The sequence below is a fragment of the Carettochelys insculpta genome, chromosome 1, assembly GCF_033958435.1.
Source record: "Carettochelys insculpta isolate YL-2023 chromosome 1, ASM3395843v1, whole genome shotgun sequence".
In the NCBI taxonomy this organism is placed as follows: Eukaryota; Metazoa; Chordata; order Testudines; family Carettochelyidae; genus Carettochelys; species Carettochelys insculpta.
The window spans coordinates 283,689,574-283,715,050 of record NC_134137.1 but is presented as its reverse complement, the minus strand read 5'-3'; the positions used below and the strand labels follow the sequence as shown (position 1 = coordinate 283,715,050).

Genomic DNA, 25,477 nt, shown 5'->3' with positions numbered 1-25,477 from the left:
TATTTTGGAGCATAAGCTTTTGTGGGCAAAGACCCGCTTTGTCAGATGCATGAGTGGTCCAGAGGAGGGTCTAAATATAAAGACTAATGAAAAGGAGGGAGTATCAGTCAAGAGGAGGGCCATGACTGAAATGACCTTGTCAACTCCGGCCCTCCCTCCTTTTCATTAGCCTATATATTTAGACCCTCCTCTAGGCCACTCATGCATCTGACAAAGTGGGTCTTTACCCACAAAAGCTTATGCTCCAAAATGTGTGTTAGTCTATAAGGTGCCACAGGACTTCCTGTCATTTTTGTAGTCTGTACTGGAAATGCTACTGACCTGAAAAAACGTCTGTCCCACGAAAGCTCGTCACCTAATGGAAGTATGTCGTTAGTCTTTAAAGTGCTACATGACTACTGCTTTGCTTTGCATTAGTGAAGGGTATTATTTCCTCTAACACAGACTTTCTGAACTGAGTGAGGTGTGGAGGGCGGGGCGGGGGGCGGGGAAGAGAGATAAAGCATAAAGAAAACAAGTCACTCACCCACCCTTTCCATGATGAAGAGGGCACATGTGCTGCACACACTTGTCATAACTGCTAATTCCAATGGATCATTAGAACAGCTTGTCTGCCAAATCAGATCACCCAATTCCAGGGATTGCTTCAGGTAGTTCTAGAACAAGTTCCTAGAGTCCTTTCAGACCTGAGCCCAATCCACACCCCATTACTGACCTTGATGAGGATCAGCAAGTCTTCCAGATCCTTGCCATCCCACTTATCGAAAGGCTCAAGAAACTGCAAGCGCTGGCTGGTAGGGCTAACATCCACATGCTGCCCACTGCTGTCTTTGGGGGGGTACTGATAGGTGTCCTGGCCTGGGTCAAACTCCTGTAAGAGAAGAAAGATTGAGAGTTCACTACCACTCTCCAACTTCACACTCACAGCAGCATTCGCAAGAAAGAAAAGCCACATTCTTGTATTCACAAGAAATGAGTTCTGGCCTTAACAACGGGAGCAGAGTGGTTGGTTGTACATTAGAGGTCCTCCATGAGCAACATATAGTTCTCCTCCACTGTGCCACCCCCTGCTCCCTCAACAGGGTAGTCCTCTACTCAGTAGTCTCCAAACTACACAGATGCAGCAGGAATTTACATTTCCACTGATGTTACAGCCCCTCCCTTCATCCCTACTTGGCGGAAAGTCAGTCAACAAGAGAAACATTACCAATGTGGGCAGCTCATCTGCATCAGGCGCTTCTAGTTTAAACTGCTTCCCATCGGTGCCAGTCAGTGAGTCTGTTTCAGGATTAAATTTCAGGGTACCAGCAATAGCCAAGGCTGTGACAATCTAAGAAAGTATACAATATCTGCATTAAAAGCACATTTTGCTCACTTCAGCTCTGATTTTCAAATCAGACCTTCAACTCTGCCAGACACCAAAAACTGACTCCCAAAGTCCTCACTATGGGAACTCAGATTTATTTGACCTGATTTCGTTTTATTGGTACCCAAAGCAAACTGGCTCCAATCTCTTCAGTAGTCCCAAAACTAAAGAGCTAAATAAGTTAAATTTAATGGTCTAGTTATGCAGCAGAATAGGAATCACAGCAGGCTTTAGAACCTGTTTGGGGATTTTAGATGGTCCAAGAATTCATCTTGGTAGCTCTTGAGGCAGCCATTGATCTTTCAGTAAGTATTTTATATTGAGAGAATCAAAGCTAATGTTTGCAACAGCCTTTGAGGGCCTTGTCTCATATCCTATTCAATTTAGAGCATTGTCATATGGTCCAATCCATATCAGGGCTGCTATATTCTCTTTGTAATCCCTCTCCACCCACAAAGCAGGACCTTCTCCAAAAGACAGTGTAGTCCTAGAAAGCCAACTCCTCTAATAATTCCACTGAGCTAGCTCCCTTCTGCCATCCCGTCTACTGTACCTCTGGAGAGGTCACAAATGCATGTGTCTCTGGGTTAGCATCATTGCGGCCAGTGAAGTTTCTGTTATAGGATGTAACAATTGTGTTCTTCTCTCCTTTCTTGATGTCTTTCCTACAAAGGATTGCAAAGCAAAGAACATGTGTTCCAAATGCCACCAGATGGTATATTGCTTCTAGAGATACTTCTAGAATTAGCATGATGTTAAAGAGCCAGCTGGTCTGGTTTTTGTGACATCCTCCAGCAGAAGATATCACGCTGTACTTTAAGAAGAACTGGGTCAGTGCTCTGAGCTAACATTTTCTCTCAGGGGTATGGGGTTTAGAGCGCAACACTGAATGACCCACTGATGAGCACTTGAAAAAATCTTGATATTTAATGGGAAGTCAAGCTCTCCATATCTCAGTGCTATTCAAATGATAGTCGAGCAGCACACAGTATTCAGAAAGGGATGCAATGCTATGCCAACACTTCACAATGAAAACGTTAACACACCACTCTCTGAAGCCCTGTACCACTAGCTCTGGAACAGCTCAGAGGTTAGAGCACTGGCCTTGTAAACCCAGGGTTGTGAGCATAATCTTTAAAGGGGCCTTTCAAGGGTCTGGGGCAGGTTAAATTTAAATGAAATCTGTCAGGGATGGTGATAGGTCTTGCCATGAGGGCAGTGGACTGGATGACCTCTCTAGGTCCCCTTACCAGTTCTATGACATGAATCCCTTTCTATGCCACACCGGATTCAGGCCAATCACCACCCTTCTTCGTTTTAAATCCCAGCACAGCCCTAACTTCATCTCTCTCGCACATACCTTTCCTCTTTATTTGCCTCTTCCGCCCCTTCCTAAAAATCAAGCCACACTTGGCAAGAGCCTTCTCACTGCAGTTCCCAGTATCTCACCCACCTCATGTTAAATCTCAGCTGAAAAGTTCTCTTGCCTGTAACTCTTCCTCTCTCTCCTATTATTGATCATGTGTAGCCAAAATGCACCACTTTATTCACTTGGTACTGTTAATATTGTCAGTCTCTGCTATGCCATTATCAGTCTTATTGTACCAACTATGGAAAGTGCTGCAGGATACCAGTCTGTACGGAAAGTGATCTATGAAATCAAGCAGCAGAGGGTTTTTCTTGTGTGCATTCACCCTTACCTGTCCCACTGCCCAATGCATGGCCCACAGGCATTGGCAAGGACCACCCCTCCGACATTCCGCAGGACTTCGGCCTGGGGGAGGAAAGGAAGAATGGTTATTCAGCAGAAAAAGCAGCCCAGCTGTCTGCAGTCCAGCCATTCAGAGTGCAGCTGCCATGTTTCTGGCAGGAGAGATAGCACTAGCTGAGGCATCTTTGCCACAAGCCACTTATTTTCTTGTGCATTTCATCTGAGTCATTTTGAAACAAGTTTGGTCCATGAAAGGCTGTACATTAGTACTGAGGGAGGAGGGATGAGCACTAGTACTGCTCTCCATCCTGCACCCATCTTAGCAGGTTTTGCCTGCCAGTCCAGCACTTGCCCTAAGTACTAAGTTCACTTGCCCAGAAGCCTTCAAGCCGCCCCGCAGGTGTTGGCGTACTCCCTCGTTTCCACATATGGGGCACATGCAACAGAGCGTCCTACAAACAAACATCGAGGGTGGGAAACAAGGGACCCCAGGGACTGTGGGCAGATTTGTTCAGAGGCCGGGATGCCCTATGAGAGGCTGTAATGTGCAGGTTGGAGACTGGACACGGGGGAGTATCAGGTACGTGGAATGGGGTATTTACACACAAGTATACACCAGCACTCCCTCTAATTTTTTCCCCCCATCCATGGGCAGAGTAACTTTTGTTATGTGCACCAAGGCATGTGCCAATATGAACCACCAGTACAAACACACGCTGCCCACTGAGAGTAGCTGTGAGTTCTCTGCTAATCAGTTGCACAGCATCTGACTCTCTCCTGGGCAGCCACCCAAGCACTCAGCTTATGGGGAACAGTGGTGTACACCCAAAAAACATGCAAGGGTTATATGGCAAGTTCACAAGTAGTCCCAGTTTGTATGGGACAGCTCTGGATTTTATTAAGCAGTGGATCTGGTCAGAACGTGGGTTATCATTCTTGCATGCAGAATGGTTTTCTGCCCCTACTGCAACTATTTTTAATGGAAAGTTTTCAGTCAGCCTTACTAAGCCATTTTTTGGGCCTAGTATGCTGGGGCTCTGGTAGTGGGAAGTGGCTATGTGTACACAGCTTTGTTCTCTCTCCTCTGATAGCTCCAATTCCTGCTGGCTGCTCTAATTTCACACAGTTCCAGCCCTGCTGTTCTGAGCACCATGTGGAGATAGCGGGGCTCGTGGCAGCTGGCCCACGTTCTGAAGCCAACTCCTCTACAGCTGGGAGCAGGAAAGGTGGCCAGCCCACCAGTGAGGATATGGCAGCAAGAGGGAATCTAGGGATCAGCAAGAAAAGACTTGAAACTCTCCAGCCTCTGCCCCCTCAAATTCTGTGGCAAAAAGCTGTTCCTGGGGAACAGTTCAAGGATCTCCTTACTGAGGGCTGAGCGCTGAAGGGATGAGGGTGTGCTTACTCACATAGCCATCCCTCTCAATGGTGGCTCGGATCTGCTCCGAGCCAGGTGTGACAGTGAACTGAGACTTGCATTTCAGCCCATGCGCTAGTGCCTGCTTTGCCACGGCAGCAGCACGCCCCATGTCCTCATAGCTTGAATTGGTGCAGCTGCCAATCAGACCTGTGTGGGTTGGATGGACAAACAGGAAGCAGATATTTTACCAGCAGGTATAGGTAATTTCCTCCAGACCCACCCATCAGGGCAGAAAACACACGGATGTTAATCTGAAGTGCAGACAACATAAAAACCAGAAGAAAGAGTTAGGAATGGTTTCAGGTACTGTACCTACCCCAGCTCTCACTGGGAATCTCTGTAGTTTTTCAACCTTATGAATTGCAAAGTGCTGCTTTAAGCTATGGAGGACCTGATCTGTCATCTACCACAAATGGCAGCATTTTACTCAGTTACCCCATTATTGAGACCAATAACTTGTATCTGATTAAAACATATCTGTCAAAGGAATTGGTCTAGACGAGGGGTAGCCAAAACATAGCCCGCAGGCCAGAATTCAGCCCACGGAGCCTTTTCATCTAGCCCACAGAGCTGGCAGCAGCGCCATTTTGAAAGCCACCTGGGTGGCTCCAAGCTGCATGTGGCTCTTTAAGGAGCCACTTGCAGCTCCTGCCACTGCTGACTCCTCCTCTGGCTCCCTGTCCTGCTGCACTGAAAGAGTAGAACTCAGTTTAATTGGTTTAATGGCCAGCAGAGGGGGTCTGGCCATTAAATCAATTAAATTGAGTTCCATTATTTCAGTGCAGCAGGGCAGGGAGCCATGCACACTGCATGTGGGTGAAGGGAGGAGGGGGGCTGGGGGGGAGCCATGCAGCCACCGTGAGGAGGAGACAGCAGCCCAGCAAAGGTGCAGCGGGGGATGGCAGAACACAGAGCTCCTGTGTGAGGTAAATTAATCCTGGGTTTGGGGCTGAGAGGGATTAAGCCAGAGGATGGAAGCTGGGGGGGTAGGCATTTGGGGCTATTTTGTGTTTGGCCCCCAGAACACAAAAAAAATTGGCATGTGGCCCCCGATGAAAAGAGATTGGCCACCCCGGATCTAGATTGAACAGAAATAGCAAGCCACCTCCTCTTGAGGCCAGAACAGTCAGCTAGCAGGAAAAACTGCGGGCTGGGAAACAGGGTACTCACCAACTTTAATATCTACTGGCCAGCCCTCCTTCTCTGCCACAGTGCCGATATCCACCACAGGGTGCGCCAAGTCTGGCGTGAAAGGTCCATTGATATGTGGTTTTAGCTTTAAGAAACAAGTAGTTGAGGAATTGCACAAAGGCTCAAGGGTCACGTTTAACATGTCAACCCCCCAACTCAAAACAAAATGCCCATTTTACCCAATAACAAAATTATAAAAATAATTTATTTCCTCTTGACCTGGAGAATTCTTTTAAAATGGAGTTCTCCGTTATCCACATCAGTTATAGAAAGAGAACAAGTTAGAGAACACTCTCCTAAATTCTGGCGAAGGAAACACCAGAGGACACAAGGAACTCAATTTACTAGGCAGACATCTCTGGACATTCAATCAGGAAACAGGGTTTGGAATTTAAATTTGTCTAAGAAGGAACTTTATAGCATATCATGAAGAAAGACATTTGCTTGAATTGAGTCATCGCATGAGAACTTTGATGTAAAACCTCATCCTTGCTTCAGCCACCTCCTCAGCTGTCCATCACACCTGTTTGTTGTGTCATAAGTTTGGACATTATGGTCTTTGGGGCAGGCACTCTGTTTTTATGTCAGCTGTGAAGTGCCTAGGATTCCCAGCTAGTCTATATACCCCTTGTTAGACTCTTGCCCCTTATTCATCCAAGACAAAGTCATCTCTAAATGTTCACAAAAAAGGTACAAGAAACAAGCTTCACCTCACTGAGGTTAATTTCAATTAGCTGGTCATATTCACAGCCGGCATCTGGCACCAAGTGTCCCTGGAATTCGTCTGCCAAAGCAGCAATTTCTGAAATACGAAAGGAAAGCTGGAAAATGTAGAGGTCAGGAGAGGCTGTGCACTCTGTCTTCAGGTGACTGCCCACGGGCTACTGCCCACCATCACGGGCTGACCTCCACACCCACACCATGTAACCCAAGGGACCACTACTCAGTTAACATAGTTGACCTGCCCTTCCACATTGCGCACACCCTTGAACTCCCTACACACCTGCTACCCTTGGTGTGCAAAAAACCCCACCTACTTACTGCACCTGCTAGTGCATTTCCACCCAACCTCCACAGTGAGTAACATGTGAAATAATTCCTAATGAGTTTGACAACAAGATTCAATGGGGGTAATCTAATGGGGATGAAGTTGGGATTGGAGGCAAGAGATTTTAACACCCTAGCCTCTGACCAAAAACCCTCTGCAGAGGGCATGAAAGCCTCTCTTGATTCTGATCTTTCTATGGGTGCTGATGAGGAGCCCAAGAGCTCTCTGCTTCCCACAAGGGAGAATGTGGTGCTGTCTGCCACAGGCCCCACCCCTGCACTGCAAGGCAGAGCACCCAAGGCTAGAGGAGATAGGTTTGGGGGAAGGCTGGTGGCAGGGTGCGTCTTACCAGCTCGTCCAGTCTTGCTCAAGTATTTCTTCATTCGGTGGTTGTATGGGAAAAGGGAGGTGGTGGCACCAATCTCTGCCCCCATGTTACAGATAGTTGCCATTCCTAGAGAAGGGCCAGAGGAAAGATCCACTAACTAAGCAACAGAGGATCCAAAAGCATTCAGTTCCTCAAACAGAAGCAAATCTAAAATGGGGGAGGTGTGCACAGGAACTTAAGAGTCCAAAGCAGCTCAGACTAAGGTCCATCTGATCCAATAGTCCATCTTAGTAATGTCAAATATTTTGATCCTTTGAATGCACATGACTGTAGAGAAGTTTAAGTGTGAAGATCAGGCCTAGGGCATTCTAGAAGGTAAAAAGCACCTCACAGGACATAAATTACCACAGTTTATCTGATGAAACCACAAAGCATATTTTGCAGCAGTCTCTTTACTACCCGCACAATACTAGGGGCAGTATTCCAACTCCCCCCCCCCCCCCCCCCCCCAATCAACTACACAGCCTCTTTAGTCAGATGAGTCAGTCATACATTGGTCTTGCCAACTGAAAGGAAGTAGAAGTTATTCTCTCACTGACTGAGCATGGAAAGTGAGAACGTTCTGACGTCACTGGCCATTCAGCCATGAATTTCAAGAGCACAGCAGTGAAGCTTTAGGGTGGCGGGGGGAGAGAGAACCTATAGCTCATGGTCTGGATCCAGCACCCAAGGTTCAGGGCTCCCCTCCCCTGCACCCAGCCCACTGGGTGTGGAGCCCTGAGCCTCACAGGCCAGAGTCGCACAAGCCAGGAACAGATCCAGACCACAGGTTCTGCCTGGTGAGTGGGGAAGAAAGTTCTGTGCGCTGCTATGGCCTCTGCCACTCATCCAGCTGGGGGAATGGCAGCACTGCCTGGAAGCTTAGTTGGTTGGCTGGAATTGCAGGCAATAGAAGCAGCAAGAGGACAGAGCCCAGGAACAGCGGGGGAGCACAGAGGGGACATGGAGCCATATGTGCCCCCAGGAAGCTGCAACAGGTAAGTGGCCCCCACTGCCTAATCCCCCAATCCCCAGCCCACTCCCTCTCACCCGGACTACCCACCCCACAGCCTGCTTCCTGCCAGCCCCTCGCACACTGAACCCCTCATTTTTGGCCCCACCCCAAAGGCTATATGTCCTGCAAAAATCTATTAGCCCTGGCACCCCTAGGCTCTGGAGCTGGTGTGTGAGGGAAATGTGGAGAGTGTCTTTTTTCCTGTTTTCAGTAGGGGACCACATCAATGGAGGGGTGGGGAGGGAGGAAACCTGGTAGCTTTTTGGGGGGGTTTGTTTTTCTTCTCACTCCTATTGCCTCCAACTGATTTTTCTGAAGGTCAGTGGCCCCCAACACACAGGTGATTCCCCACCCTGCTGCAGAAACATTTTAAACCTCGGTAAGCGTCTCATTATGAGAGTGCCATTTTTCACACCCCAACAGGGAAGCCCAAAGCTTCTGTCTAGAGTTCCAGAAGCACAGATCACTAACCAATCCTCTTTGATCCACCCCTCATTGCAGTTACCTTCACACACAAACACTCACTACCTATCGCCAGCTTCATTTTCCTTCCTACAGTTACCCGGGCCTGATCAGGTGTCTAAACCTAAGCCCAGGAAGGTCAACCACCTGAATCCTGTCAGAGCCATGAATAAAATTCCTGCTTTCTCTGCCTCCTCCTAACATGGGTGAGGCCCCTGCATCTTGCCCGTGCCAGATGTCCTGAATGGCCATTTCACAAGACTCGTCTTTGGCCACCAGCCATTCTGTGCTCCTGAACTGCTGGAAGAGTCAAAGGTGAGCGATCACTTTGGCCCTGGTGGGGAGCTCTCTCCTTCTGAGCAGTCCCTTGATCTGTCAGCAAGCCTAAAGGGAGATCACTGCTAGAATCAGCCTCTAATGGACAGCAACACATCGCATGAACTACCAGGCCAGTTACAGGGATTGGGTTCTTTTAAAGATTTTCCATTCCATACCTTTCCCATCCACGGTAATCAATCCCAATGATCAAACAGCATCAGTCTGCCTATCAGTGTCCAGAGATCACAGCTTCCAGTAACAATCAACATCCCCAGTAAATGAGATGTTGCCTCACCTGTGCAGGAGATGGAGTCCACACCAGGCCCATGATACTCAATGATGGCACCTGTGCCACCTTTCACTGTGAGGATGCCAGCCACTTTCAGGATCACGTCTTTAGGAGAGCTCCAGCCAGACAGCTTGCCCGTCAGTTTTATGCCAATAACCTATGAGGCACCATCAAAGAGAAAGCTTGCTAAACCATGTACAGTTTAGTCTTCTGCTTAAGCCACGTGGATTTACACGGACCCACTCCTCCTCACATCCAAGTGGCATCAGTGCCCAGAAGCAGGATGTGGGCAAGGAAGGAAATCCTGAAATCTCAAACCCAAGCTCCAAGAAGCATGTGTTGCTATGAGGCCTGAATTCTTTTGCAGTGCTAATTAATGGGAAGTTATTGCTGATGCATCATCTGAAACACAAAAGTGTACAATGCAGGGAGTTTGCCACTGACGCATGGTCTAGCCGCCTCTGGATCAGTCTACTTTCCCACGGCTAAAGCAGCTCAAAGTGCTTCATCTATCTAGGAAATTCTAACTTCCCCTTTTCCTTTTCTCATTATTTCAGCTCTTCACACACTCAGAATTCTCTCTTCCCTCACGGTCTCACCTTTGGGCATTTGAGCTCCCAGGGGATGCCCGCCATGACATCTACTGCATCAGCTCCACCTACTCCTATGCAGATTCCACCCAGGCCACCTCCATTGGGCGTGTGAGAATCTGTACCGATGAGCAAAACCCCAGGGTACGCATAGTTCTCCAAGATGATCTGAAACAAATATAAGTGGGTTGGGGGGTGGGGGGGGGGAAGAAACCTCAGTGAAGAGGAGGCAGGAGCAGAAGGAGCCATCAATCAGAGCAGCAATTTCATTTGTAGGTGGTAATCCCAAGAGAGTCACTAGTTTATGCATGAATCTGAGACCCCCATTCATCAGGCCTGGAAAGGCTTCCTCCCCAAGTCCTCTCCATCAGGCCAATGGGTGCAACTGTCACTGGGGATGCAGTTGCAAAAAGGCCAGGATTAGAATTAAAACAAACACAGGATCTAACTACTCCTTGACCTCCCAGGTCTTATTCTCAAGACCTTTGGCACTGGTGTGTGAGGGGCAGACTTGTCTTGATCCCACTCACAAAACCCTTGAGCTTTATCAGCTGATGAATAAGCCAGAGCTCCTGCTCAACACCACTAAGGAAAAGAAATATAAAGAATAGCACCCACTGACATCCCCTTATGCCTCAAATATCCCACCCAAATACAAACCCCACCCTAAACAAAGTTTCACTCCCAAAAAAGGAGAAGTTCCAAGCACTCTGTGAAGGCTCCTACCCTGATTACACAAAGTGCTCAGATACCAGTGATGTAGAAAACACTATCTAGCTATATGGCCACATGGGAAGCGTTGCCTCCCTTTCCCTTTGAAGATGGCACATTAATGGGCTGAATGTTAAAACATCAGCTACAAGATAAGTTGCAAATAAGAGAGAACTTTAAGGCACATCTTAACTGCACTTGCCCCAAACAACTCCTGCAAAAAACTAAAGTTTCAACTGCATATTCCTCTACCATCTCTTTCCTTGTTCGTGTGAGGCATTCATAAAGTTAACAAGAGAAGCCAGTTAGCTGTGCAGAGGAAGCCATAAAACAAGGCATGGTCCAATAGACAAAACAGACAAACTAAAAGCAACATGGGCTTTTCCATCCAGTCTCCTAATTACAGCTACTGTAAGTATTCCTTATAAAGCAGGTTGAAGAGAATAAGAGAAACTTGCCTTTAAGTTGATTGTATTATGTTAAAGGTGCTAATGGAACATGAGTCCAGAAACATTTTGGCTATGTCTACGCTAGCCTAAATCTTCGAAATGGCCATTTTGAAGATTACTAATGAGGCGCTGAAATACATATTCAGCGCCTCATTAGCATGCCGATGGCCACAGCTCTTTGAAACTGCTGTGTTTCGCTGCCATGCAGCTCATCCAGACAGGGTTCCTTTTCAAAAGGACCCCCAGCAACTTAGGAATAAGGGGATTTTGATCTGCTGATTTCGAAGGGGATTTCAAAGTTCCCAGGGTCCTTTCGAAAAGGGCCCCCATCCGGATGAGCTGCGCAGCAGCAAAAAAGTGGCAATTTCAAAGAGCCACGGCCACTGGCATACTAATGAGGTGCTGAATATGCATTTCAGCACCTCATTAGTAATCTTCAAAATGGCCATTTGCATGCCCTTTTCAAAGATTTGGTCTAGTGTAGACATAGCTTTTTTGTTTTAAAAAAAGTTACTTTCACTCTTAGTGAAATTTACCTCTTGCACTTTGCTGTCTGCATAGTGACTCTAGATTGGTTGTTGTTTTGCTGTTTTCAGGCAATGAGACAGTGCAACAATGTTTGGGTATCTAATCCTACATTCCAAGCACCTCCCTGCCCATTTGTACTAAAACTAAGATCCTGGAAACAAATGTATGCATATTTTTAAAAAGAGTCTCCTCTCCCCATAAAGGCATTATACGTTGGGCTCAAGGTGCTTCACAGCAAAGTAAGATAACCAATTAACCGTTCAGATGAAGGTGTGACACTCTGCCCCAACCCACTGAAGCCAACAAGCACCAGATTAGTTTGACCATCTTAACCTTGGAGAAATATAATGGTGTAGGCCAGGGATGTAAAGAGGTCACCTCGAAGGACAAACAAAGCCAGTCTAGAATAAATAGATGTAGGAGGAAGGGGAGGGGAGAGGAAGGACAGAGGACATCTGCCTTTCCCTAAAAGGAGGGATTATTTTAGCACTTGTGCTCCCATTCTCTTCCCATGACAAGGGGGTGAGCCATTTGCCATTAAAACTCTACAATCAGTCACTCTTTACCTGGTGAATGATTCCCGATCCAGGTTTCCAGAACCCTACTCCATACTTGGCACCTGCTGAGGCTAGGAAGTTGTACACCTCCTGGTTAATGTCCTAGTCATACAGTGAAACAAAGCATTAGTAAGACATTACATTTGGTTTTCTCCCCACAGAGCCAGAACTCAGTCACCATTCACCTCCTAGTTTATTGCCCTTTCTGGACTTTTTGTAGGCAGTGGAGGGGAGAAAAGTCCAGCATCACCGACTTCCAGGAAATCATTTTAAGGCTGGGCAGGACTACCACCATCATCTAGCCTGACCTTCAGCATAACACACCACAGAATTTCACAGTGACACACTTAAGCATCACAAGATTAGGAACATAAGAACGGCCATACTGGGGCAGACCAAAGGTTCATCTAGCCCAGTATCCTGTCTGCTGACAGTAGCCAATGCCAGATGCCCCAGAGGAGGTGAACCAAAAACAACGATCAAGCAATTTGTCTCCTACCATCCATCTCCCACCTTCGACAAAAGGCTAGGGGCACCATACCTTACCCCTTGCTAACAGCCATCTATGGACCTAACCTCCAAATATTTATCGAGCTCTTTTTTAAACTGAGTTAGAGTCCTGGCCTTCACAGCATCCTCTGGTAAGGAGTTCCACAGGTTGACTGTGCGCTGTGTGAAGAAAAACTTTTTTTTCCATTAGTTTTGAACCTGCTACCCATTTTCATTTGGTGTCCTCTAGTTCTTATATTATGGGAACAAGTAAATAACTTTTCTGTATTCACTTTCTCCACACCATTCATGATTTTATATACCTCTATCATATCGCCCCTCAGCCTCCTCTTTTCTAGACTGAAAACTCCCAGTCTTTCTAGCCTCTCCCCATATGGGACCCGTTCCAAACCCTTAATCATTTTAGTTGCCCTTTTCTGAACCTTTTCTAACATCAATATATCTTTTTTGAGGTGAGGAGACCACATCTGCACTCAGTACTCAAGATGTGGGTGTACCATAGTTTTATATAGGAGAAGTAAGATATTCTTCGTCTTATTTTCTATCCCTTTTTTAATTATTCCTAACATCCTATTTGCTTTACTGACTGCCGCTGCACACTGCGTGGATGCTTTCAGAGAACCAGCCACTATAATTCCAAGATCCCTTTCCTTATCTGTTGTAGCTAAATTTGCCCCCCATCATATTGTATGTATAATTGGGGTTATTCTTCCCCAATGTGCATTACCTTACACTTACCCACATTAAATTTCATTTGCCATTTTGCTGTCCAATCACTCAGTTTGCTGAGATCTTTTTGAAGTTCTTCACAGTCTGCTTTGGTTTTGACTATCCTGAACAGTTTGATGTCATCTGCAAACTTTGCCACCTCACTGCTTACCCCCTTGTCTAGATCATTGACGAATAAGTTGAACAAGATTGGTCCCAAGACTGACCCTTGGGGAACGCCACTAGTTACCCCCTTCCATTGTGAAAATTTACCATTTATTCCTAACCTTTGTTTCCTGTCGTTTAACCAGCTCCCAATCCATGAACGGATCTTTCCTCCTATCCCATGACCACCTAATTTACATAAGAGCCTTTGGCGAGGGACCGTGTCAAAGGCTTTCTGGAAATCTAAGTATACTATGTCTACTGGATGCCCCCGTCCGCATGCTTGTTAAGCCCTTCAAAGAACTCCAACAGATTAGTAAGACACGACTTCCCTTTACAGAAACCATGTTGACTTTTGCTCAACAAATCATGTTCCTCTACATGTCTGACAATTTTATTCTCTACTATTGTTTCTACTTATTCTTTACTATTGTTTCTACAATAGTAGAACAACTGTTTAAGGTTACAAAACAAAACCCCACACTATTTGTAAACCATTCTGCTTCCGTTTCATGGCCTTATCTTTTACTTCCTTTCTAGTCCCTTTGCTCTAGCTAGTGCTTTGATAAGCATTTTAGTCCTGTTCTACAGATGGGACGGTGGAGCTAAGTAACAAGCCCAAGGCCAGACAAAAGTAGAGGTAGAGTGGGAAAGAGAATCCAAGCCTCCTGCTAGTAGAACAATTCAATGCTGCCGCTCACTAGGACATCACAATCATTTGTAGGCTCATAACTCTGAAACCTTCCAGGGCAATCATGTATTGTCACAAGCAGAGGGCAGTATGATGTCCTGACATGTTCATGGCAGAGCGGCTGGAGAGCAAATAAGGAACAGGAGTGTATGACTTAGAGATCCTGTTCTCATGCAAACACTTCAGAATAAGGAGAAAGGAAGAACTGTGTGGCAATAATAGAGGAATTGTCTCCACGCAGACCATTTGCTGGAGTTTCCTATGAGGCAGTGTCGGCTCTTCGAGCTTTGTTTGCACTGGGAGTCAGGTCACTTCACTGTTTATGCAGCTCTCTCACCAGACAGAGCATGCTGATGTGCCAGGAGCAGATCCAAGCCAATCTCTGCCCTGCCAGCATTCACTCCATGCCAACTGGCCACATCAAAAGCCAAACCCAGTCAGAGGCAGGCAGGACCTTCGCTTGCTCTAATCACAGAGCGGATGGCGAGGGAGGGAGTGCCCACAGTTGCGGCAGAATGGCCGCAAAGAAAACAATCCCACCACAGAGAACATGTTCAATGCCCAGAGCAAGAGCAGCAGGAGGGCAAGTGGGAGGGAATCGAAGAAAGGGAACACACAGTCTAATAAGAAGGCTCCCAATTCTGAACCTCTTGCACAACCCTCAAGCTTCCCAGGGCACAAGGCATGGGACAAATACTCTAAATGAGGGGAAGTTTGCTCGTGACCTCACTTTCGTGAGCAGCATAATTCACCTTACTATGATATCCTGGGGGGGAGGGGAGGGGGAAAATGCACTTACTTGAGCCAGTATCTTGGGCTATAAATTAGATGATTCAGCTACAGCTCATCCCATATGTACAGGCTCAAAACTAATTCACCAGATTTGATAGCAAGGAAAAAGTTCTTCCTACCTCCAGGACATAAGGGCCAGATTCTCTGGAGCACTGCAATTGGAATTGTCCACTAAAGCCAGAGAAGCCTGTCCCACAATCTATCCTGCAGCCTCAGGCTGAAGGAAAAGCATTGATAGTTCTATCATCTCATCGTCTACGGTATGTTTCTATAGTTCATGGGGTTGTAGGGGAGGAAAGGAGAGGTCCTGCAGTATTTCCATCCCAGAAAGGGAGAGCAACTCTTAGGTGTTAACTTGTAGGAATCAAGACCGTGTTTCTCCCCACACCCCAGGACAGAATGCTGGGTATGTAGGCAGGCATATATGGTGGAGGTTTTCACTTACCTATGCTGTGACATACCACTTTTTGATCACCGCTGGTAAAACATTTGTAATGCTCTAGGGTCCAGCTATTTTCATGCTTCACCCCATTAGAATGGCCTTCCTCTTTCCCAGATCAATGCCTTCCCTCTGCTAAGGATATACCTTTTGTGTTGGTTTCCAAAGCAGCTTTGAAAACCTCCTGCTGTCTTTTCTCAAGATCATGCCTCATCCTTTACACCAAAGGCCATGGATTTGTCTAGTTCACATTATAACCTCCCTGGGGTTTGGGCCTGTCACAACTTTGGTTTTATACTGTATCACATTCATCTACCACGCATACTTTGGTGTGATAATCTGTACAGTACGTAATCTGGTATGACTTCTGTTCCTGTGATTGTTCTCCTGTGTTCTAAACACAGGAACGAATGGTCTTATTTCATGAGTCTTGGTGTAATAATGACCTTAGCTCGCCGCAGATCCTTCTCAGCCCCTAACTGGGCTTCAATGAGATGATCACAGTGAATGGTGGAAGGCACTGCCACTCTGGGCAGGCCACTGCTGATGAACTGTAGCATTGCCATTTGAGCAGTTGCATCCTGCATGGCTACCCGGTCTGGTCGCAGGCGCAGGTAGGTTTTGCCCCGCTCGATATCCTGTTTCACAGGGTCATCCAGGTGTCCATATATAATCTTCTCAGAAAGGGTCAGGGGACGGTCTAATCTATGGGGGCCAGGGGGGGTGGGGAGAGGAAAAAAAATGGAGGAATTTTAACATCAGCTCCTGTTTTTAAACCCTTTTTCCCCATTTAAATATATATATCTTAAACAAGGATACTGCCTTATAGTTCCACACACATTATCCAGGAGAACCAGATTCTGAAGGCCTGTTTTATACTGATATAGGACCATTCAACTCTTCTCACAACACTAACGTGAAGTTACTTCTGACAGCTGGTTAAAAGCACCCAGACATCAAACAGTGCAGAGGTCTTGGCTCAGTACTGATTCAGAAGCATGAGCACTCTTTCAAGAGCCATCAGTACCCCTTTCTGAAGCCTGCACATTTCCCCAGAAGTTTCCAAAGGCACAGATTTGGATGCAGTACAATTAACATTCATCCAACTCTGCTTAGCTTCTGGAATCGGTCTACAGGGGTGCAGTTTAAATCACCTGGGTGCAGCAAACTGGGTGGGGGGTGGGCCAGTTGGCAGGGTGAGGATACCCCACCCTCACCAGAGCCCTGGCAGAGGGGGGTGCCCTCAGGCCCGCTAGAAGGATTTGAGGACTGGCACTAGCCCCAAAGTACATTGCTTGAGAGACCCCAGGTCTCAATAAAAATGATTAATGCCAATGGTAATGTCTTCTGTGATGAACCTAGTTGGTCACACTGAACTGAAATGAGATGCATGTCACAAAGGATGAAGAATGGCCATTACAAGAGAATGATTTTCAACTACAGCCAAAGTGAGTCTGGTGTAAACTGGTGCTCTTGAGCTCACACTAATCTCTGTCAATGGGCGGGAGTTCCATTACCTATGGAAAGCACCACTAGGCTGCCTTTTACTCCAAGTATCTGAACACACAGATACAGAATGACAAATTTCACTGTGGAAACAAAGTGCAAAGAAGAAAACGTGGAAAATTTCTCTTTTCAAGAGTCTTTCTAGTGCTGATCACATACTGTTTCCCATGAATGTGAACAGACTACTGCATAATACATCAAGAGTCCCATCTGAAACCCAACATTAAGCAAAATCCCACCCCCTCGCCCTCATGATAATGTCCAATACCTGGTATGAAATCCAGTGATACTACTACTACTACATCATCTCCTCGTCCATGGAAATGGCCTGATTCTTTACATATAAAGCACCCCTGCCCTCAACACCAGACAGAAGCCACTAACACACAGAATTTTCGTTTGTCAGTGTAACAGCACAGTCATTTAATGCGGCTCTTTCCCCTCTTTTTCTTGTGCTGCCAAAGCCCCTTGAATTCCTTTCCTCTTCTTCCCTCTCCAAACAACATCTCACCCTTACCTTTTACGGACAATACTGATGTTTTTCTCGAGCCTTTCGTAACTGATGTATTCATTAGGCTCAAAGTGGCTCATAGCCACCTTGGCCCTCTGGCACAGAACTGGAGCTACATGATATCGCCGTACCCCTTTACTCAGGGCTTGCTGAAAGAGGAAGACAGATTATATCGATTAGCTATCAAGCACCTGCAGCAAAAAGTGATCTCCCACAAACAAAAGGTAACGGTGCGTTTTCCAGCTTTAATTTCTAATCCTAAGAGCAAGCAACAAAAAAAAAATTGATTAAGCAGTTTTAGAAAATAAAGACCTAACACATTCAAGTGCACCATGTCACCCTACCTCAGCCCCAATTCCCCTCCCCAGAAGCGGGTTCGGGCTCTTGTCCCCAGTTTGTCAGTTATTTTCAATAGAAGTCAGGGACAGGTCACAGACTTCTGTGACGTTTTGCGTATTGCCTATGAACTATACTTAACTTTTACTAAAAAAGAAAATCTTAACATTACTCATGACTAGATGGCCATTGGCCGAACTTTTCAAAGCTGTATAAGGAATACAGATGTCCAATTTACAAAGATTAATAGGAGTTAGATATTCAAACTTCTTAGACACATGAACTAGAAATCTGAGAACTTTCCTCTTTACATGACATCAGTGCTGGTGAGACTCATTTTAATATTTGAGCATTTACTCTTTCTCCCGGCATTCTCCTTTATCCTTAATAATTATTCATTCATTATGAAACTTTTCTGATGAGGGGCCGGGGACTTCAAATCCCAGTGCATTTTACCAGCTTATTACTTTTCCCCTCTAGCACGTTCTTAACAAGATAATCTTAACACTGGCCTCTGACATACTGACTAAAGAATTGCAAGCTGCAAAGGCAAGATTGTCACAGTATTTGGATGTTCTCATTCTTACATTGCTCTCTCTGTATCACATGAATGAAAAAACCCCAAGACATCTATGAATAGTGGGACTGACATTTAAGACTGTTGTATAGCCACTGCTGCTGCTGCAAAATTGCCAACATGACACATTTGTCCTTGTATTAAAAAAAAAAAAAATGTACTATTATTTTGACCATTTTTGAGAGGGGATCATAATCAAAACTTCTAGGAACTACTTTAATACCAAAATATGTCAGACAATTAGCGCTCCTGCCAATTAGGGAACAATCTAAAAGGCACAAATGCAATCACTACTTCTAAAAGATGCAAATCAGAGTTATTCATTAAAATTCATCAATTACAACTCTCTCTTTCGGTTAATAATTCACCACATTTTGGTGGGTATGGTTTGAGATACAACCACGGCACAAAGCACAAGTACTAGAGGTGAAATATTTCATTGTACCACTGACTTAGACCCTTGCTAACACATTGCTCAAAGTGTATAAGCAGATATCTGATTAGCCATGAGACTTTTTTCAATTCCTTCAGGCAAGCTAAAGATCACTTTTCTGTTGCTGAGTTGTTTGTACCCAAGATATACACACCTTACTGTGAAAGCCTTCACTCAATGCTGTAAAGGAACAATAAGCCCCGAATATTCGAAGAATGGAAGAAATACTACTTTCTAAGCCCAAATTATTAAAGGTATTTTACTATATACTGCAAAAATCCTATTCTCTCCCCACCCCCTCTCTGGACTTACGACCAAGGACTCTTTCCCAGACATCTTAATTAGTTTAACTCATCTTCTTTCTCATTACACTTTTAATGATTAATTCTGCTGTGGGACCCTTGCCCTCTAATACCACAAATAAGAACATGAAAAGGCCCTATGAACTGGTAACAAGGAATCTGGGAAAAAAATTCATCCCCATCCTGTTAAATTTACGTCAAGGCTTCACTTCAACCATGAAAGTAGGTGAAGGATCAAGGAGAACTGGGACTGATGGGTATAAAGAAAAAATAAACCAAGTTATAGATTAGCATGGAGGTGTTTGGTGAGTAAAATACACTAATATAAGCTCTGCTTTGTTTTGTTGGAATGGGTCTACAACAGAAGTTTTAGTTTATTTAGCTCATTCTCCACATAAGGAATTTTCAATGGTAGAATTACAGTAACAATCCTTATTTTTACACTGCGAGCTAGTAACAGACCAAAGAATACTTCTCATGCAGATTACTTCTGGAAATTAAAACGGTAGAATCTCCACAACTGTCCACTCTTTTTGTTTTGAGCACAGACTTTGGTAGGATCAATATCTGAAGCAGGGCTCCCCTGTGCTCTGATTTTAGGGAATAGTCAAGGTGGTCTCAGTGTGAATCCTAAAAGATTTGAAGCAACAGAAATCATTGAAATTTTTTGCTTCACTAGACTCAGACTAAATTAACAGTAGATTAGGTATAAATATTTGGATGGTAATTAAGAACATCAAAACCACACAGTAAATCTTTGCTTGAAGCCTGACACCTCAGATTTACCAGGAAGGAGGAAAGAAAAGGAAACATTTCAGAGACAAAAGGTATCCAGCCAGGGGAAGATGCCAGTAAAACAAGGGACAGCTGGCTTCTATGCCACATCCACTTGAACCATTTCCACACTCAGAATGGTGTACAGGTTACACCTCCCTCTTCTGGCACCTGTGAGACCTGACTGGTATGGAACGAGGGAATTTGCCAGACAACAGGAGGTCTCCTTGCACCCCCACAGCCTGCTGCCCCTCCATGCTGGCAGCTCCATGCCCCCACAAGACCTCAAGCCCCTGCTGCCCCTTACCTACAACCTGGCCTATGCTGGCTCCACCCTAGATGCAGCCAGGCTGCTGGTGCCACGCCAGCCCCATGGATAACCTGCTTCAGTGCCATGACGCGTTGCCAGTACCACACTGCTGGCACCGCACCAGCCCCCTGGACAACCAGCTTCAGAGCTCACCGAGCTGCTGGCACCACGCTGGCCCCATGGACAACAGGCTTCAGCCCCCATGGGGCTGCCAGCGCCGTGCCGGGCCTGTAGTCATGGATCCACAACTTTCACAGCCTTTACAAACATAATAATGCTGGTGAAAGATTTTTCCGCATAAAAAGATAAAATCAACGTGACAATACTGATTTTTCAAAAGTCACATCTCTGAAAGTTTCTCCCTGCTACAGTTACAATAATTAGCCATTACAAACACTCAAAAAAGTGATTTACTAAGAGAGAACAGAGGCACAGATAAAGTGACTTGCCTGAGATTATGTAGCGGGTCAATGACATAGTAAGGACTACAGGTTGAATCTCTCAAGTCTGGCACTCTGGTCTGACAACATCCATGGCCCTGCATGATTTTATTTAGCCAGATGTCCACTTATAAGTGTGGCTGAGCTTCCTGTGGTCCCATAACAGTTTGTTTATAGCCTCTAGTCCTGGCTCAGTGTTCTGTGCTGTTATTTAGTTCTAATTTACCCCTACCTGTCTTCTAGGAGCCCAGTAAGCAGTGGAAGTGTTGATAATGTGGTAGTAAACAATACTGACCTCCAATGATTTGGCACTGGTCAGGTCCTGAGGGTGCCAGACAACAGAGGTTCAACCTGTAGTAGTACACACATTCTTACTCTCTGGACTATATGCCTCTAACAAGCAACAACTAAGATGAATATTTCTCTAGTCTAGCAGTGGTTCTCTTATTTGCTTACTTTATACACAGTTGTCAAAGTCACTTTCAGCTTCCTATTTATGCAAGTCTTTCACACAGAGGAAAGAAAACCCAACCCAGACTTTGTACACTCCTCAGACTGACAGCCTTTGCCAGAGGTGGGAAAAGTACCCAAAAAGTTATTTGAGTAAAAGTTCATCCACTTGCACTTCTGGATACTTGAATATAATTTAGATGTGATGTGTGTGCGCATGTCCATGCTTTTACTCAAGTAGTTTTCCAGAGGAACACTGGTAACTTGTACTTAAGTACACCACCACACATAGCTGCACTGTTACTCAAGTATCTTTTTGGGGCACTTTCCCCACCTCTCGCCTTTGCTTCCTGCTAGCCTCAAAGAGGGCCCTACAGCTGTTAAAAGCTTACGGTCCACTTCTTGTGCATAAGCCTATAGAAGTTTATATAGGGCATGGCATTCATCTGCACACACTGATGGTACTTTGAGGCCTCTGAGCCTCACTTCGAAGGCTTGTGGCCCTCCCTGAACCTTCTCCAGTGCCCTGTTTCCAGCCCCACTCCCTCCTTGAGCTAACTTTCTCTTTTCAGGATTGCACCCTGAAATGTCAGAGGCTGTGTCACCATTGGCCCTGCAACGTGGCATGTGCATAACATTTTGCTGCTTTAGCTCCCAACCTGGACTCAACACAAGCAACCAAATAGCATGCACATCATACCACGAGTGTCTAGATATTATCACAATTCTAGTCCAGCGCAAGGAGCCCGGCAGTTTGTCAGCAAACACCAGCCACACACTGGCTTCCAGCCACCTGGGTTACTTACTTGCCAGGTGACACCAATAGTCCTAGTCCCAGATTTTCCCCTCAAAATGCATTTTCTGCACTGTGTAGCCCTCTCATGGACAGGCCAGATATACTGGATCTCCTGCCCCTCTAAGGGGCAAGAATATACAACAGAATGCTACCTTAAATGGAATTACCCAAACAATTCACCAACACTGGATTAGTTCTAATTAAAGAATGAAAATTATTATGTAACTACTAAGAAACAGGTTTTAAGAAGTCATGAGGCCTTTTGTGCAGAAACGTTTACAAGATAAAATGTTTTCTAAAAACTTACACTAGACTTGGTTCAAAGTGAAGTCTTATTATATGTTACCAGAATACAACTGACTAAACTCTCCAGGCTACGACTTACTCCAACGGCCATTTCTTTTTATCTTAAGTTAAGAGATATAGATAGGGCGAGAACTTTGTGTATTCTGCAACTTCCTTGTATTGTTCAGTAACCTTATGAAATGCCTTTTCTTAAGAGTGACCCCCTAGATAAAGTTCTTTCCAGCTGACAGCAAAGAGACATGGAGTCTGATGTGGGAGAGGTACCTTGCTGCAGTTTGCTAAAATGCTAGCCCATTTAATTCCTGCTCCCTTTCCTTCCCAAAAGGATGGCAACTTGATAGGTGATCATCACCACAACTGATAGACAAAGGATAACTCAGAATCTATGAAAAACAGGTTTACTGACTTGTCTGATAAACACACGTCAGTTGTGATTTCAGTTCATATTTATAACTTTACATACAACATTGATACTGATATTTTATCATTATATTATTGACAAATGGGATATTAGTTTTCAAGAGATACCTTACAAACATTTTATACTCAAAGATTATTACTATAACATACAGGGTGTGAAGACAGAAGTGAATTCCATCACACACCTTTTCACCCTCCTCCTTATAAGAGCTGAACAGCTTTGTATAGTGACCAAGAAAGGTGTTGTTTGAAATCACACACCCCACAGCCTTAGGAGATTATGATCAATGGTCAGTAAGCTAAACCTGGTTAACTTTAGGAGGTTCCACCTCAGTTCCAACAATAATAGATTGCTAATACCTAAAGATTTTAAGGTCTTATCTACATGGGAAAATTGACCAGGTAAGGTCTAGTCAACAACTGAAACTTAAATCAACCAAGCTAAATCATTTCAGATTGTGAAAAACTACACAAGTATGACATAGTGAGGTGGAACTAGCACCCAGTGAAGATGCAGTTAGGACACTCAAAAGATTCTTCCATCAATTGCCTCTGGCAGAGATGGATTAACTACACTGACAAAAAAAAACCCCATGCAACCCATTTTTCTAGGTAGGAAGCATGTACAGTACAGCACCATAGTTATGTTGCTGTATACAGTGATTTGTCTATGCTCCATAAGATTATTCTGGAATAGCCAGAGAAGTTTGAATTCACACCCAACCTTATTCTCTAATAACATTCCTGGATACACAGTCTTCAAGACCTGCAGGATGATGGACCCCCAACTTATTGAGTTCTCTCTCCTGTATCTAGTGTTCATAGTATCAGGACTCGCTTTGTCTAGCCATCAGCAATATTGTGGCATTTCCGCTCTAGTTTAGCCTGGGCAAATAGAGTTCCCCCTTGAAGTGTCAAATCTTTATTTTTGTCCTAAAGCTATTGTACAGAACTGTCACAGTCACAATATCTGCCACATTAGAAGGTGCCACTATGGCTGCTGACATGATCCTTACTTAGGTCCTTCACTATCTGCATAATGCTATCTATGTGCAAAAATCCATTCTTGTCACTCGAGTGCTTAACCAGAAGCATACCCAATTGCCCAGCTTTGTTAGTATTATTATTCTTCATTACAACAAATGTCCCTTTTGAAAGAAGTCTAGTCTAATCAGACTTGTTAGCCTCTGGAAATAGTGAATGCCACAGATTCATTATAGTGTGTGCTAACAAAACAAAAAGCAGTCAAGTAGCACTTTAAAGACTAGCAAAATAGTTTATTAGGTGAGCTTTCGTGGGACAGACCCACTTCTTCAGACCAGAGAAGTGGGTCTGTCCCATGAAAGCTCATCACCTAATAAACTATTTTGCTAGTCTTTAAAGTGCTACTTGACTGCTTTTTGTTTTGATAGTATATAGACTAGCACGACTTCCTCTCTGTTACTATTGTGTGCTAAGTATTTCCATGTATTTTTTCCTAAACTGACCCACTATTCATGCCCTCATTTTGACTCCAGTTAGCATGTGATGGAGCAGCACAAAAATAAGGAACGGATACCCCCCCCCCCTTTTTTTTTTTTTTTTTTTTTAACACACTACACACAGTCAGAGCAATTCTTCCTGTTTTATGAAACTAGTCATTAAACATTTCAGTAAGTTAAATTAGTTATTGCAATTAGAAAATGTTACAAAGGCTACTAAAACAACTTTTCAAATAATTTGACAAATTAAATGGAACGGTTAGGACTCATATTTTAAGCATGAAATTATACTTTTCTATATTACCTCCACCCAAGACCAAACATCTACAAGTATTAGTGAATTAAGATAACACAGTTGAGAAGTACTATGGGTAAGCTAATACTATTTCACAGATAAGAAAACTGAAGCAAAGTAGTAAAAATGTTGCAGAAAGTTCATAGATTATCTGTGCAAAACTAGGAACAGAATTTAGATCCCCTGACTCCCAGTTCCATACTTTCAATGAGCATGATTTTCCGTTAGCTTTTTACAATTTTAGAAGGAAAAATTATACACCCATATACATGCCCTCAACTAAATAAACAATAGCCTTGTTAGTTCTTACAATACAAATTTGAACTAAGATATGCCAGAAGTACAAGAATCAGACTGGGCTGAAGTCATGGTGCAAGCACATATAGTGTTTTAGAGATCATTACATATAGGGCCTCTCTTCTAAAAAGCATAAATTTATTCAAGTTCTAGTTGCCCAGAACTTGGAAGAAAAGGTAGGTCTCTTTCTCCCATCACTATGTCTCTTCACAGAGTCCCTGTAATTACTGTACTTAGGGGGAAAAAAAAGTGTGTTCATATACATTTTCCAATCAGTCTTGTGCTCTAATGTTTCAGTGGCAATGGGTGATTTTTAAGTACAGATGAACAGAAGTGACAAGAGGTGAACCCCCACTCTAGAGGTTTACATATACATCAATAAGAATTGTATTTTATTCAACCGTATCCCCACATAAGGGGAGAAAAGAAATGACACAAAGTTAGCTTGAGAAGATACCACGATCACTTTTATTTTTAACAAGTCAATGCAGATACCAGTGAACCATCCACCAGCTCCTGGCACAGACTGCAGCCCAAAGAACCCCTCAAGCAGCTCTAGAGGCAGTGGCCAGAGTACAGCCCTTGCTGGGACAAGGGAGCTGAAGCAGATTTAGTTTCAGGCGGGAAGAATTTGGAATCTGACGCACACCCCGGCAGAGCACCAGGGCCCAGGCACAGGAGAACTGAAGCCAGCACCAACAGGACCCGGCTCACTAGAAGCAGGTTTGCGGTCTGTCCCCCGAAGGTTGGCCCTGGGCCGACCCCAGCCCCGCTGGGCCCCACTTCGCCATTCACCTTGCCCTCACCTTGAGCAGAGGGCACCGCCGCGGTCACCCCAGCCGCGCGGAGAGCGCGCAGCCGGCATGTCACTCCAAAAAGCAGCGCCCAGCCTGCTCCCTCCATGCGGGGAACCCCG

General features: G+C 44.9%; 1 protein-coding gene across 1 annotated transcript in view; it reads right to left on the bottom strand.

Annotated features, from left to right (window-relative positions):
* Window positions 1-25,477, bottom strand: part of ACO2 (aconitase 2) — a 34,268-nt gene that overhangs the window by 8,449 nt on the left and 342 nt on the right. Inside the window, exons 2-14 of the mRNA XM_075009980.1 lie at window positions 17,351-17,493; window positions 15,774-16,032; window positions 12,032-12,124; window positions 9,787-9,945; window positions 9,194-9,344; window positions 7,086-7,190; window positions 6,399-6,490; window positions 5,668-5,773; window positions 4,487-4,644; window positions 3,067-3,140; window positions 1,920-2,031; window positions 1,208-1,330; window positions 716-871 (exon numbers count right to left, since the gene is read on the bottom strand). Of these exons, the coding sequence (XP_074866081.1) occupies window positions 716-871; window positions 1,208-1,330; window positions 1,920-2,031; window positions 3,067-3,140; window positions 4,487-4,644; window positions 5,668-5,773; window positions 6,399-6,490; window positions 7,086-7,190; window positions 9,194-9,344; window positions 9,787-9,945; window positions 12,032-12,124; window positions 15,774-16,032; window positions 17,351-17,493 (1,731 nt within the window). The remainder of the gene's footprint in view (window positions 1-715; window positions 872-1,207; window positions 1,331-1,919; window positions 2,032-3,066; window positions 3,141-4,486; window positions 4,645-5,667; window positions 5,774-6,398; window positions 6,491-7,085; window positions 7,191-9,193; window positions 9,345-9,786; window positions 9,946-12,031; window positions 12,125-15,773; window positions 16,033-17,350; window positions 17,494-25,477) is intronic.